Source organism: Sorex fumeus, unplaced genomic scaffold, assembly GCF_029834395.1.
Source record: "Sorex fumeus unplaced genomic scaffold, SorFum_2.1 ptg000024l, whole genome shotgun sequence".
Classification (NCBI taxonomy): domain Eukaryota; kingdom Metazoa; phylum Chordata; class Mammalia; order Eulipotyphla; family Soricidae; genus Sorex; species Sorex fumeus.
The window spans coordinates 20,370,633-20,386,256 of NW_026606081.1; the positions used below are offsets into that span (position 1 = coordinate 20,370,633).

At 44.0% G+C, this 15,624-nt stretch overlaps 1 protein-coding gene across 2 annotated transcripts in view; it reads left to right on the forward strand.

Moving 5' to 3' along the window:
• The first annotated feature begins 350 nt into the window (after positions 1–350).
• TSPAN5 (tetraspanin 5) overlaps positions 351–15,624 on the forward strand; it is a 194,291-nt gene continuing 179,017 nt past the window's right edge. The window contains exon 1 of one of the 2 annotated variants that reach the window (XM_056113930.1): positions 351–669. In XM_056113930.1, the coding sequence (XP_055969905.1) occupies positions 589–669 (81 nt within the window). In that variant the 5' untranslated portion in view covers positions 351–588. The remainder of the gene's footprint in view (positions 670–15,624) is intronic. The other variant, XM_056113929.1, reaches the window with a different exon arrangement.

Consider the following 15,624-nt stretch of genomic DNA (forward strand, 5'->3'; position numbering starts at 1 on the left):
GGAGGAGGAAAGTGGAAAGAGGAGGAAGGAGCTTCGGGAAAGGAGGAATGAGCATGAGAAAGGTGGAGGAGGGAGGAGAAGGAAGGAAGAGGCAGAGGGAGGAGGAGCGGGGATGGGTGCGAGGGAGGTGAAGGAAAGTGGAGGAGGAGGAGGGAGGAGGCAGAGGGAGGAGGGAGGAGGAAGGAGCGCGAGGAAGGTGGAGGAGGGAAGGAAGAGGAGGAAGAAGGAGGATGGAGGATGGAGCCGGTGGAGGAAAGCGGAGGAGGGAGGAGGGAGGAGGAGGAGGAGGAGGGGAGGGAGGCTGAAAGTGTGAAGAGGAGGGAGGGCGGCGAGCGGTGCCCCGGCAGTGCGCGTGCCCGGCGGGGCGGGCGGCGCGGCGCGGGGAGGAGCGGCGGGCGGAGCGAGGGCGGGGGCGCGCGGGCCGCGGCGTCTCCCCAGCATCCCCGCCGCCTCCGCCCTGGCCCGCCGGGACGCGCGGCCGGACCGACACGCGGGCTCGGGCCCAGCTGGCGGCGCGCGCGCTGCCGCGAGAAACGCGCTCCGGCTCGGACTCGGGCCGCCGGGCCAGCGTCTGCGTGAGCCCGGAGGATGTCCGGGAAGCACTACAAGGGTCCCGAAGTCAGTTGTTGCATCAAGTATTTCATCTTCGGCTTCAATGTCATCTTCTGGGTAAGTTGGGGGCGCCGCAGCCCCGCGCGCGGACCCGGGCCCGCGGCGCACAAAGGCGGCGCGCGCGAGGGCGCAGGCCCGGGCGCCGGGACCGCCGGCCGCGTCCGCCCGCAGCGCCGCTTTGGTGGGATGCGGACGCCGCTGCCCGCCCGCTGGCCGAGCCGTGCGCGCCGAGGGGCCGGCGGCCTCGTGGACAGCGGCGTCGGGGGATGACAGGTCGCCATCGAGGTGCTCCGCCGCCGAGTCAGTGCCACGCGCGCGTCCCCCCGGCCCCCAGCCCCGCTGCTGGGGATTGTGCAGAGCGGCCGTGCGGGGAGACCTTGGAGAGATGCAAGGGGAAGGCTGGAGACGCGTTCGCGGGGCACGGGGGAGCAGATGCGTGCACACCCGATTGCGAGATTGAAATCACATCTGGCACCGCTGGCACGGCGTGCTGGGCATCTATTGTCATTAGATCCGGGCGCCTGCTCTTTTGTTTTCGGTCTTTTTTCTAGCCCTCACAGACCAGACAAAGAGTTGATCAGGACAAGGGAAAAACATTGATTCATAAAACGGTCTGGTCTTTCGGCCCGCTCATCCCCTTCCCTTCCTTCCTCTCCTTTCCCTTCCTCTCCCTTCCCTTCCTCCTTCTTCCCCTCTCTATCCCCTGCCTTCCCTTCTCCCCCTTCCTTCCCCTACCCCTCCCTTTCCCCTTCCCTTCTCTTTCCCCTTCCCTTTCCTTCCCACTCCCTTCCCCCTTGGGATGTAAAGATGGTGGCTCTCTGGTGGGTTCTCCAAGTTTTCTTTCAGTGTGATATAAACAATAAGTCAGCCACTAGATCCAAAAATAATCCACAGCATTCTGAAAACAGGGTTGTGTATTTTGGGTCTCCTTTTAATTCTGATGACACACACGCACACACACAGAGCTTTGAGAATAGGTGTCAAAGTTTTTTTTTGCTTTTTTTTTGGGTCGGCTATGCACAGGGGTTACTCCTGGCTCTGCACTCAGGAATTACTCCTGGCGGTGCTCAGGGGACCATATGGGATGCTGGGAATCGAGCCCGGGTCGGCTGCGTGCAAGGCAAACGCCCTACCCGCTGTGCTATCGCTCCAGCCCCCAGGTGTCAAAAGTTTTAAAATATTTTTACCCACGTATGTACCAGGATATTTTAAATTTTCAATTATTTTTAAGAGTATCTTGCATTTGTCGTGGATGCTTTGTAGAAGGAACTTATGTGACCATATCATCTCTCCTTAGGACTGATAAAGAGAAGGAGGGAAATAGGAATACATATCAATTTCAGTTCTCTACAGGCAGATTTTTCTTTTTGCCAGTGGTAATAATTTCTGTTAGTGATTACTCAGTTTGTAATCACATAGTGCTTGCTATAAGTATAAAAAGAAATTTCTTGTTTCTTTGCTTCTGCTTCCTACCCCTACACACACACACACACACACACAGAGAGAGAGAGAGAGAGAGAGAGAGAGAGAGAGAGAGACACTAGGGATATTTGAAAGTGGTAGGTAGTCACATTTGTGAGTGAGCGAGGTGTTTTGATTTTATTGGATGTTGAGTTTGGAAGACAGTTAAGGACTATCGAAATGGGATTGGAACTGACTAAGTAGTAAGCACAAGATTTTACCTAATTGCTTTTCAAAATCTCTGTGTGTGTGTGTATTTATGTGTGTGTGTGTGTGTGTGTGTGTGTTAGCTCACATCTTAACCACCAAGCAACATAGAACATAGATTACACAAGGGCTTTCTCTTCAGTTTCATAGAAGAAAGTAGGAAGGAAATAAAGGGATTGGGGATGATTTCCCTGACAGTTGGTATAATTTGTGTGTACAGATAAGCACATTTAGTATTTTCTATAGATTGCAGCAAACCACCTGTAATTGTTGAAAACTTTTTAAAGACCTACTGAACGGTTGCAGAGATAGTTCTAGAACAGAGCTCGTCTTGTCTGATTTTGAAGACCATTTCTCCAAGGGGAGGGCTAGGTAGAGTGAAATTATGAGCTGACTTTGGCTGTGGAACTAAAGCCACTTCCCCATGCAGAATTGTTAAGCAGACGCTTTTGTTGTAAGGGCTTTTCTCTTCTTCTGTTCTCTGCACTCTCTTTTCTTCCTTTCCCTTACTCTCTTCTCTTTACGCTATTTTTCCCTCCAAAGCTATTCATTTGGATGTTCCTTATAACTGCCCGATCCCACTGCCTGCTTCAGCATTACCCCAGTTCTGAATGTCAGTGTATTAGTATTATGGTTGCCTGTGTGGGTCAGAGGGGAGGGGAGATAGCCGTGATACTTGGGTAAAGTCATTCAGACTGAGGTGGTAGTGGTTGAAGAACTTGGTGGGTATTAACTGCTGCTGTGGAATTTCAGGCTTCGATTCTCAGCAGTCACTGCCCTGTGGCTCTGAGAAACAGCAGCCTCAGTGCTGCTTACAGCTGTGGAGAGAGAGCACAAGCTCTGAGCTTTCATTTTTCCCAGTGCAAAACATGGAATAAATTTGAGTTGCAGGAAAGAAAGTAGGAGGTGAATTCTGGTGAAAGACATTGAATATATTGTGCAGTCCCTAGAGAATATATATATATATATATGTATATACACATACATACATACATACATGTATGTTTTTTCCTAGTAGGTGGTTTGACTCCCGACTACTGAGTTAGCTGTCAGTTTTGCGGCTATTAAAATGTTGAGTTGTAAGTTTCTTACTAGTTCTGAAAAATTATGAGTCTGTTGAGTTCCAATATTCTGGGGAAGAAAACTGTAAGAGATGGACATCTATATGTAATGAAAGCAATATATTAAGTCACTGGTTAGATTGTAGACATCTTCTCTTATTCAGACTTGTCTGGAGATAATTTTTTTTTTTTTTTTGCTTCTTGGGTCACACTCGGCGATGCACAGGGGTTACTTTCTGGCTCATGCACTCAGGAATTATTACTCCTGGCAGTGCTCAGGGGACCATATGGGATGCTGGGAATAGAACCTGGGTCGGCTGCATGTAGGGTTAGTAGCAGATACACAAACTCCTTTCTTCTTGGTTATTGCAGGGGTGGGGAAACCTCATTCTCCCTTTCCTGCCCGAATGAATTCAAGTTTCTGAAGGGAATTGGCCTTATCAAGGCTGTCATCATGCTGGGACACTAATTGGAAACCCTGAGGCTGCTTTGGGAGTTCGGTTTTAAAGTTGCTTCTTTTGGGTACTCAGCCCCACATCTCATCAAAACAAAAGATATTTTGCTCTGGAATCAGAATTTAACTATTGCTAGACAAGTGGATTATTTCAGTATTCTGCTCTGTTGCTGCAATGCAAATAAGCTCCAATCTTTGTGTTTTAAAATAAGTCTCAATTGTTATGTTTTAGGATTTGGTTAGATATTTGTTGACGAAAGCACACTGAGGGCCTGCCAAATTTACAGGAAACAAAGATCTTCTACCCTTTGATGGAGAAGTGTCAAGGTCATATGGATTGTGGCAGTATCTGGGAAATATAGCCTATGCTTTGAGACTTCATAAAAGAAATGTTTATAGCTGAAACACACCATTTCTTAATGGAGTTGTAGTTTCAAGGATTCCTCAGAAGTGTGTTAACTAGATTGAAATATCAATATTTAACAAAGATGAATGTCCTTGCTGTTAGTCTCCTCTTGTTTCATTATTGTTTGGTACTGTATTATAGAATACCTTAACCTAGTACCTTGGCATCATTATTACCAGGTAGAGCAGGTACACTTAAAGCCTTCCATGGACCTTGGATTATAAAACTGAGATTGCCGAGCGGTGGTGGAGAGGTGGGAAGAAGAGGCAGATTGGAAGTGACTAAAGGGCAGTGGTGGAAGGTCTGGGTACATGGGTGTTGGTGCAGGTGCAGTAACCTTATGCTAAAATCATGAATGTTAACACACAGTCATGTTACATAAACTATAATAAGAATATTTATCAAATCTGCCAAAGAAATGAGGAAATGGGGTCCTGTGATGTCATCGTCACGTGTGGAAAGAAAGCTGTCTGGATCCATGCACCCTGGGGATGACTCTGGAGAGCCATATCGCTTTTCTCTGCCGTGTGGGAGTTAGCCTGGGATATTTGAGGTCAGCCTTTTCTTGTGATGTGCTTGCAAATGTTGCAGTGTGGCTTTATTTGGCGTTTTATCCGGGGCTAATGGCAGGGTATTGCCTCTGATTTGTCCTCACAGATCTTGAATTCAGAGGTGATAGTTAGGAACCTTTGGGTAGGGCTTGAGGTGGGGAGCCTTGTCTCAGGAATCACTCTACATTTTACAGTGTTCTGAAATGATGATACATCAGAGCTTATAAGTCATAATTTTTGTTTTAATTTGCTAGACATCTGTTAGCTCCGATGGCAACCATCTGGGAGTCTAAATTGCCTTTTGAATTACAGAGAGGTGGTGGGAAGAAAGCTAAATTTGGTTCTGAAAGTGTCATATGGGAAGAGTGTCAGGAAGGTGCTCAGACCTCAGTGGGGCACGAAGTTGAATAGAGACTTTTTCTGGCTACTCTTGGGTCAGTGAGAAGACACCAAGGCAGTTCATTTAATATGACTGGACTATGGGAAGCTAAGGGGGGAAGTTGAACAACCAGATAATGTTCAACTACCATAAAATTGCACCAAGGTAAATTCATTTATATAATCGCTGTCTCAACCTGCTTGCAATAAGAGTCAATCTTCAGGTTAAGGGTAAAAGCAGCTTGTACATTGCCAGAACTTTGTAATTACTCTTTTTTCTAAGCATCTCAAAGATTTCTCCAGCATATTATGACATTTTGTGACAGATGAAGAAAATGGAATTAGATATGTGGCCTGACTTGAGGTCTGGAAGAACACACCAGGATTCGCTTTCTAGAGTTGTTTCTTCCATTGAAAATAGCTCTAGCTTGCCCTTTGAAATCGACTTCCCTGGTATTCTAAAATAAAGGATTAAATAGGCATTTTTTCATGTTGAGAAGTGATAACTTTTAAAAAGCATGTGCCACTCTTCACACCACCGAGAAACCTGAGACATTTAGGATGGAAATGTGAGGAAGGTGATAGACTGATAGACAATTGTTCAGTCTATCGAAACTTCCCAAGTAGGAATCGATGCTTCACTGAGATTGGGAAGCTCTGTTTTTTTTTTTTTTTTTTTTCATGCAGAGCTGTCTCTGCTGTCTCTGCTCTCCAGAGGGGACCTGAGAGGGAGCTGGGAGTGTGGGATGGAGCCTCGAATGCAGAGGACGCCTCACCAGCATACCACACAGCTCTCCTCACTTGTGAGAAAAGAATAACAGCCTGTTTTACCTCTCATGGAATTTTTCATTAATCCAAAAATGCCAGTTTATTTTTAAGCTTGAAAGTCCAAAAATAAAATGAGAAAATCTTTGCTAAAGAGAGCCTTTTGTGTTACAATTCCTTGGTAGAGCAGCATCATGGCAGGGGGCTGGTAGCTTCTCTGACAGGCCAGGGAAGAACCAGACTGCCTGTTGTTGGGCGCCCACTGTTCCGCCCTGTGTGCAGTGCTTGGTCAGCCCTGCATCTGGCCTGCAGCCTGTCTCCTGGTGGAGGAACACCCCCATCCCCTGGGCCCAGCACTGCATACTTTGCCTCCTGCTCTGGGCACCTCTTCCAGTTGGTGTCCTCACCAGTACGTCATGCCGCTGGAGTGCCCCACAGGGAGCAGACCTGCAGTCCTTCGCAAAGAGGTGCTGTCCAGCAGACACAGGAGTCTTAACCTGGCATTGGCCACTTGGTTCCAGTGTAAAAGAGCCAGTTCCTGACTGCATCAAGAATATTCCTGTTTTTCTTTTTTTGGACTGTTTTTTTCCCCACCTACATTTATTTATTTATTTATTGAATTTTTGGGTCACCCCGGCGATGCTCGGGGTTTACTCCTGGCTCTACACTCAGGAATTAGTCCTGGCGGTGCCCCAGGGGACCATATGGAATGCTGGGAATAGAACCTGGGTTGGCCACGTGCAATGCAAACGCCCTCCCCGCTGTACTATTGCTCCAGCCCGCAACACCTACAGTATTTATGGACTGGATTACCAAAGTAGAAATATTTTGAGTGAAATAAATATTGAATTTCATGCTAAATTCCTTTCTCTGAGCTGTTTGACTGGGGTTTTAGTACCACCACTGCTGAAAATAGCCAACCTCACATCCAGAAAGGAACCTGAGCCCTCTGCTCAGGGCCCTGATGTTGTTGGAATCACCTGGAGAGCTCTCTGTTAAATGTGAAATGCAAGGTATCATTTTAAAATAATGTAATCACATCAATAACAAAACAATATTTGGAAGTGGATGGCGAAACATTTGGCTCCCCTCACTGAGAAGGCTTAATGATGTTCTATATCTCTTCCTTCTATGTTTACTAGTTAGAATATTATGAAACATAGGACTCTTTTCTCGTTGAAAATTGTTGCTAAATTATACTTGGCATTAAGGCTCAGATTTCTAAAAATCTGCAGGGAACAGCTGGTGCTTGATATTCAGGCCAGCTATTTTAATGCTTTGTACTTAATTAAGTAGCCCTAATAAGAGAGGGATACTTGACTTAAGCTTTTCTCAAAGTATTATGTTTTCCTTCCAACAAAAACTTCCCCCAACTGTTAATATTTTCCCTAAAGCAACCTTAAAACTTAACTTTGTCAAGCAAGTACTTCTAATCATTGTTGAAGCATTTAGTGCCCAAACTTTTTTTTTTAATTTCTGAAAGTAAATTTTTTGGTGGAGATTTTTTTTAGGGGGTATAGGGTGTGCTATACCAGGTAGTACTCAGGGGCCACTCTGTGCTCTGCAGTTGCTGGTCAGTGCTTCTGCAGGTAAATTCTGCCCATTGGGCTGGCTCTTTGGCTCTCAGTTGTTGGGGACCAGATAGATAAAGGAGACAATGGGATGGATAGTTTACAAACTTAGTTTTGTTTTAAAGCTATATGCTATCAGTACAGGAAACCTTTTAACTGATAGATATGCCATAGGTCGTTGGTTATTTTTAGGAAAAATTTTTTTTTATATTTGTGTGAGAAGAGGTGCATTCTGACTTGGGGGCTAGAGCTGGGGTGGCAGGTAGTCCTGGAAGTTTGATGTTAGGAAGGTTGGACTTTGAATGTCTGGACTTTTCCCCAGCTCCTTTCTCATGCTTATCAACTTAGATGATTAAATTACTCACTTTGCAAGTCGAAGTTTCCTCTTTATCTACAAAATGCCATTCTTTCATTGGGGCGGGTAATGGGGGGTTCCCAGGCAGGCTTCAGGAGGCCTGTGGCCACTTGGGGACAGCACAGTCCTGAGGCTTGAGGACACCGTGCTGCCTGGACCTCTCAGCAGTGCCAGGGGCCTCAGGACTGCACCAGTCTGTGTAGGGGCATGCAGTACTGGGATTGAAACAGTAAGACTGTAACTCCTGTGCATTGTATCAGTAGTCTGAATGTTATTAATAGTTTTAATAACTATTAGCACTGATTTATGTTATTCACAGTAGTATTAGTATTGTGAACAGTGGTACTAAGATTTAACATAACATCTTGAAGTCATGAGGACTAGGGGTATTCGTATTTGTACACCCTAGAAACCCATAGAAGCTTTCAAAATTTCCTTTTCTGTTCAATACACATACTTTCTTTTGGTTATTATTTTTTCTCAGAACTGTAAAGATCATATGCTGTAGCATATACCTTTGTTCTCTGTAATCTACCTACAGAAGTGCATTTTCAGAATAACGAGAACAATCTAACATGTCTACAATTTTCTTTCATTGTAATGAATGGCATGTTATTCTTGTCATGGTTACTGGTCCACAAATCCATGTTTCTTGTTTGTTGACTTTTCCATTTTCTTTTAAAAATTTTATTATCGTGAAGGTAATGTGTTTATGGTGGTGATGACTATTATAGTCTTGGTCTACACTGCCACCTCATATCACTTTGTTTCAATCTTCGTCATTTTCTTTGCAAAACCAGGATGTCACATACTAGTATTTTGTATTGGGAAACTGAATTTCTGATGTTGAGTTCTGGTTTTAGGTATGAACTTATGGGAGAAAGAATGATCTTGTTAGGAGTGGGAAGTGGCTCATGTGAATTGGGGAGGTGAGGGACGGCAGCCCGAGTCTCTCTCTACCCCCTCGGTCACTAGGGGAAGTGCCTGGGAAGATGAGGACTGATGAGAGTCTGCTCTGGTCCCCTGTTCCATACAGACCTCCTGTTCCACCAGCCCATGAGGCAGCCATCAAACTGTACCTGTGTCCTCCTTGTTCAGACCAGTGTGAGAAATGATTCCTGCCACCCCATTTCTCGGGGAGTGTGGAGCTCAGGCCTGGAACAAGTTCATGCTATTTGAAGAAAAGAAAAGTCAGACAAGTATTCTACAATTGCCTTCCCTCACAGAAAAACAGAAAAGAATTTCAGGAGGAGTTGAACAGTGAACTGAATCAGGTTATTTGGGAAATGAGGGGAGAGGGAGAGGGAAGAGGGGAGAGAGGAGAAAGAGGGGAGAGAGAGATAGAGGGGAGAGTGGGAGAAAGAGGGAAGGGGAGAGAGAGAGAGTGAGTGAGAGAGAGAGAGAGAGAATATGAGAATATTTAGAGAGAACATAGGCTTCTCCAGAATGGATAAAAGCAAAGTCCAAAATGACAGGGATGCAGGCCATTTCCTCAAGTTAGTTTATATGCATACTTTCCTCAGACTCTTCCTCAATGTCTCCTGCTAGGAGGTTACTTTTTGAATTTCTTCGCATGGCCCTTGTTCCAGTGAGGGAGTGTCTCTTCCTCGGAGGTCCAGCCATGGTAGGTTCTGGAACTCTGCATCTCACTGATTTTCCAGGTCTCCTCAGATGCGTCTTATGTCTCAGAGACTCATGTTTTTGGGCTGGTTCAGGTTCCAGACTCTCCCAGTACACATTACCAGGGCTCCCCCTGTCTTTCTGCCTGCAGTGTTATCAACATCTGTTCTGTCTGGATATTCTGGAAATACCTACGTGGCTGTAAGCCCTGCCACTTTAGGTGGTTGTTTTACTTCAGATATATTTTTGACAAATCCTTTGGGCTATGAAGGTGAATACTGAGTCAGTGAGCAGGGATTTTGGCCATACATCTGGATCCTTGACTAAATGGACTACTTTCATGGTGAATGAGTTCTTCGGGCATTTATGGATGTCGCAGAAATACGCCCCTTGGATTATCATCTGACTTGAAGTCCAAGGGCTACCTTGTTTCCACCAAGCTCTTTTCCAACTTGGCTCAAATCTGGGAGAAAAAAAAACCCCAAAGCTTGGTAAATCAGTTACAAGGAGTCTCGCTACACATTCTCAACCTGAATACATATAGAAAAATGAGAAATGAGAAAGAGGAAGGGTGAAATGGGAGGGTTAAGTAGAACTTTTACTGTAGTATTCATTGGTATGAAGGACCTACCTATGCACTGTGACAGGATATTGAAGTGTATTTATTTGTTCAATTTGATTTTGGACCACACTTGCTGGTGCTCCGGGGCTGCCGATAACTGTTTGGGGGTCATTCCTGGTGGTGCTTGGGGAACCATGGCACACTGGGGATCAAACCCAGGCCACCTCCATGCAAAGCTGTGCTTCAAATCATTGTCTCAGCTTAAGAAGCATGCTTAAAGTAATTTAGTTATCCATAGTGCCCTGATGCTGCTGCTCTTGATCACTGACCTCATTGCTCCTCGAAGGCCCCCGGCTTCCCATTGGGAAGTCACTTAGTTGCCTCCTGGCCTCCTGACCGTGCCAGGCAGCTTCTGGAGTGAGTGGAGCAGCAGGCCCAAAGTCATTTGCAGACTGCCTGCTTGATCTGAGACAAGTTCTTAAACCACCCCCCTCTTTTTTTTTTCCATATTTTAAAGTGCATGTGGGGAGGGATCTTGGTGCAAAGGGAGAATCTTGAGAGGGGCATGAGGGAAGCAGCAGCCATGTGACTGATGCGTTGATTGCATTTTTAGCTGCAGTGATCTATATCATTTCAAACTTATTTCCTTCTTTAAATCAACTTGCCTGGAACAAGTTCATGCTCTTTGGAGAAGAGGGTTTAAAAAACCTTCAGTACATTTCTTTTAAGGGGTAATTAGAAAATTGCCCCTATTGAAATGCATACCAGGACAGTGATACGGCTTATTAACTCTCAGCATTTCTTGGTGCCTGCTGGCAGTCAGGTGGGGCTTCTTTCTTTCCTTCAAGGCTGACCAGTGTACAGAGTGTTCCGCATCCTGCAAGCCGAGCCTTTCTTCTGAACTAGAACAGAAGATTAAAGGAGAGTCGAAAGGGGAACAACTTTGTTATCCGAGGTTATTTAATGCAATAATCTAAAATAGTTTCCTCTGGCACCCAGATCTCTAGGGAGTCACACTTTGGGGAATGCTGCTTTTAAGAAATTTGAAGTAGAGGCATGCGTTTATAAGCCAAAGCCTGTTAGTGAGATGGATGGATGGATCCTTAGATACAAAATGGTTGGGGGTATGTGTTGAAATATTTGTCTACTCTTAGTTTATTCTTTTTGTGGTATGTGTGGGGGGAGATAAAGTGTCTTCTCACTGTTTTTGAAAAGTTGCTAAGTCAGGCATCACATCCTAGGCACAAAGAGGAAAATTGGCTCCCAGGCTAATAGGAAGTCAGTTTTACCTACTTAGAAACCCTTGCCCCTCTCCTCCGTCCCACGCACACACCTTGGGTTTCTTTCCTCCTGCTCTTCCTTTAAATTAAATGTAATCCCTTTTGTTACCCTTTAATTTACAATTAACCACTCTTTTGAAATTAGTTGATTTACTCAAGGTATTTTCTTACTTTCTTACTTTCTTGTACACTGTGCTTTGCATTGTAAGAAGAATATAATGATGTAATATCGATCCTTTTTTTTTTTCAAAGTAATTGAAGGCCAGAGGTTAGTTCAGTGGGTAGGGTGCTTGCCTTGCATGTGGCTGATCCAGGTTCTATCCCTGGCCCTGCGTATGGTGCCCCATGCACCACATGGAGAAATCCATGAGTACCACCTGATGTGGCCCCCAAACAAAACAGAAACAAAACCAAAAAACTCCCCAAAATTATAAAGGAGAGAAAAATATCAAATCCAATATTTTCTTTTGTTCAGTTATATACATATTTCTATACTTTTTTTTTATTGATCAGGGTTCTGTGATTTACAATACTGTTAATGTTGCTTTCCCATGCACATAATTCTTGTTTGAGTTCTATTGAAGATGGGGACTCTTAGTCAAATAACTGCTCAGAGAACAGAGACAAAATAGCCCAGGATGGAAAAAAAAAAGATTTAGAGCTTCAGTTATAGTCATAAGCACTTGTATTTACCACCTTTAGCCACTGAACTTTGTAAAGGAAAAATATGCGTTTGCATCACTAGCTTTTAAGTGTTCCTTATGTTTTTATTAGCGTTTCCTTCCATAGGATAACAAATTGTTTTCCAAATACCCAGTAAATAAACATCAATTTATGGAGCTAAAATGAATCAATAAAGTTCCTTTAGGCATTAAAAAAACCTGTACTTGAGTTGTAATATTAAGGCACTGAAAAACAAAAACTTAAAATACCAGGTTCTTAGTTTGAAATGCTTTTTAGCATGACCTTTAGATAGACAAGGAACACGTTTATTGTTGGTGCTGAGCTTGCTCAAGGGTGGGTAATAGGTGCCACTGCGAAATACCGCTGATGATTTCTGATCTCATCTTTAGAACCCTAGGGAAAGTTACGTGTTTTTAGTACTAATTTGTACTAGTTTTTTTTTCATTTTCAATTCATTTTTGAAATAGTAAATTTAATGAAAACATAGCTAATATATGTGGCATTTTTATCTTTTTCCTGAGTCTGTGGGATTTAATAATCCTTAACATTCTTTCTTTACTCTCTTCTTTGAGGGTTTTAAAGTTACGTATAGTACAGTTTGAAAGTTGTGTTTACTCATCTTTTTTGTAAGCTACAGTAGTATTTTAGACACAAAAAAGTACTAAAATATATATTTTGTGAAAAAATATATTTATGTATAGATACATATTCTTTGACTTTATTACTGTGTCAAAATATAACTCTCATGTATCTATATTCTTAGATTTAGAAAAGAAGTAGAAATGTGCTTCTTTGGAGAAAGAAAAACGATCTAAATTACATGATCTCTAAACAGTTGCACATTTGATGAAAAAAATTTTACAATTTTACTAAAATTTCTTATCATTGTATACTATGAAAGACTGAAAATTCTTACCACTTAAATAAGTGCAAACTAAATAAAAATTGCGAATTTGTTATCTTTTGGCACTCCAGGTCTGCGCACGGTGCTGGAGGTGAGGGGTTGTCACTGATGGGTGCTCTCAGGACTGTGCAGTGCTGGGAAGTGACCCGAGGCCTCCCCTATGCAAAACATGTTCTTCAGGTCTTTGTGCTTTGTCACTGATCCTAAATGAGAGGGCTGTTTTTCTTTTGTTTTTTTGTTTTTATTCTTTTGGTGGACATACCTTGTGTGCTCAGGGCTTACGCCCGACTCAGTACTCCTGGATCATTGCTGACAGTGCTTTGGGGAACATATTGGGTGCTGGGGATTGAACCCAAGTGCAAGACTAGTGCCCTACTTGCTGTACTATCACTCCAGCCCTAAAATGAGAGGTTTTTTTTTAAACTAAAAATTGAAGATTAGTTTTAGGATCTAAGGCACAAGTAGAAAACAATGATTGTATTTCAAGTTTTTAGATGAAGACTAGAAAATAAACTCTTTGAGCTATCTTCTATCTTCTTAATGAAGCACCAAGTCATGAACTCTTGCTTATAAGAACATTTAGATTTGAAGTATCTTTTATGCTTTCTTTCTCCCCCCGCCCCTTCTCTGTGATTTTCATTTTAGAGTTGAGAAGACAGACCTTTTTGCTTTGAGAGAAGATAAATCTTTCTTGCTCTTAAGATGGTTCACTGCTGATGGAAGAACTCTTGAGAAGGAACAGCAGATATACCTGAGAGTACTTTGGTGGGTTCCGTCAGTGCCCAAGTTTTAGAACTATCTCATATTGATCTTTTGCAATCCTGGTTATTTATGTCATCTTAGGATTTATAGTGAGGGATCTTGTAAGAAATTTAAGGCCTCATGTTTTTATCTCCTTCCACACCTTTTCACCTCTTCCTGCATTCTCTCCCCACCTAATTTTCAGCCAGTTTTTAAAACCGGACTGATTGCTTTTGTATGCACGGTGTCTCTGCTGATGTGATCTTGCCGTACGGGCAGAGTGTGTGGAGGGGGTAGCAGATTTTGTCTTGCTGAGGATGGTGGAGAGACATCTGCTTGCCATTTATGATCAGAGGGATGAAGCCGGCATTTGGTGTGCTGTCCGTGGGCTGTGTGGGGCTGTGTGAGGTTGAGTTGCTCAAGCTTCAGGCCCCAGCACTTGAACTCCATTTGTTTGTACCAAGCAGCTTTGGTGCAATCGTTTTGATTAAAATTAACCTTGCTTGTGCTGTCAGTATTCAGGTTATTTATTATGTATTACTCTTATACTTTGGAATGAGCAAACCCCTAACTTCTGCTTCATATGGGTTCCATATGTGACTTTTAAGTTAGAAAAGCAAAGACTTCCAGTTAATTTGTACATGAAGTTTCATGCTGAATAGATTAAGCATGATCGCCTGGGTAGTACTTAAAATTCTTTGTCGTATTTAGTACTGTTGATATTTTTATTTAAACAAGCTAGTAGGTGTATGAAGATTCTGTGGTGATGAGCTTGATCTACAATTTACATCTGTTTTATTTGATTTTTTAAAAAATTACTGAATGCAGATACCCATTAAATTTATTATATTTTTGCTCTGACAAACTCCAGATAGTATGAGATGATTTGAAAAAAGAAAGGTAAAGGGACATTTATTCCTTTTCCCCTGTAACTTAACTCTGCCCTTTTCTCGTGATGTTGGAACGGAACGTTGCAGTGTTTGGATAGGGGCTAAAAGGGAGACTGCTTGGCCTTCCATGTGCCTGTGACTATAAATGATGACTTCATCTCTCTGAACTGACCTTCTCAGACAAAAGAGGGTGATGGTGGTGCCCCTCTGGGATAATTGTCAGCCTTTGGTGAGATGGTGGAGCCCAGCCCTGAGCACAGCCCAAGGGTGTACCGAGAGTGCTGATGCTGCAGCCCACGGAGTGTGGGTGCAGGCTCTACGTCATCACCTCCTCAAGGTGGTGTCCGAATTCAAGAGCCTCCGCTTTCCTTGTGAGGGCACAGCATGCCATGCCACAGGTCTCTTTACTCTTGCCGTAACTGTGTCCCTTCTGTCCTTCATCCACCAGAGGAGCCTGTATTTCCAGACCTTTCCCTTGCCTCTGGATCAGTCCAAGGGGGTTTCTCCCTGGGCAGCCGCTCCATTCCCCTGTGACCAACATTGTCCTGTGCCCCGATTTCCCCTTAGTCATCTGCAGCTGTTCTCCACGCCTGTTCTTGGATGGCCTGACCAGCCCTCTGTTTCCATATCACAAATGTTATTGTTCCTCATTTTTTTTTAATCCAGAGGGTCCCTTTTCAGACTAAAGACCATTGTATTTCCAGGGAACCAAGGGACACCAAAGCGTGTTAACCAAGAGGGGTTCTACCCTGACTTGGGTGAGGCGCAAATAGATGTGTGAGTTTTGATTTGCGCAAACAGAGTAGATTCCAGGATTACTGACAGTAATGGGAGGAGAGACATGAGGAGCCCAGGCGACCCAGTGGGCACAGATGGGGCAAGATGCAGACACTGGCAGACATCTGGACTTGAAAGAAGAGACAGACTTGAAAAGTTCAGGCCCAGGGAAACTTAAGAACTAGAGTGGGCTCTGCTGAATCAGTCTGAGAAGAGTATGCGTTTCGGTACCAGTGGAATGAAGGGTTTTTTTTTTGGGGGGGTAACCTCTTGGACAGTGACCCTAAGGTTACCTTCAAGTTGGCTCGGGCAATTTAGGGAAGCACAGTAACAATAACGGGTCTG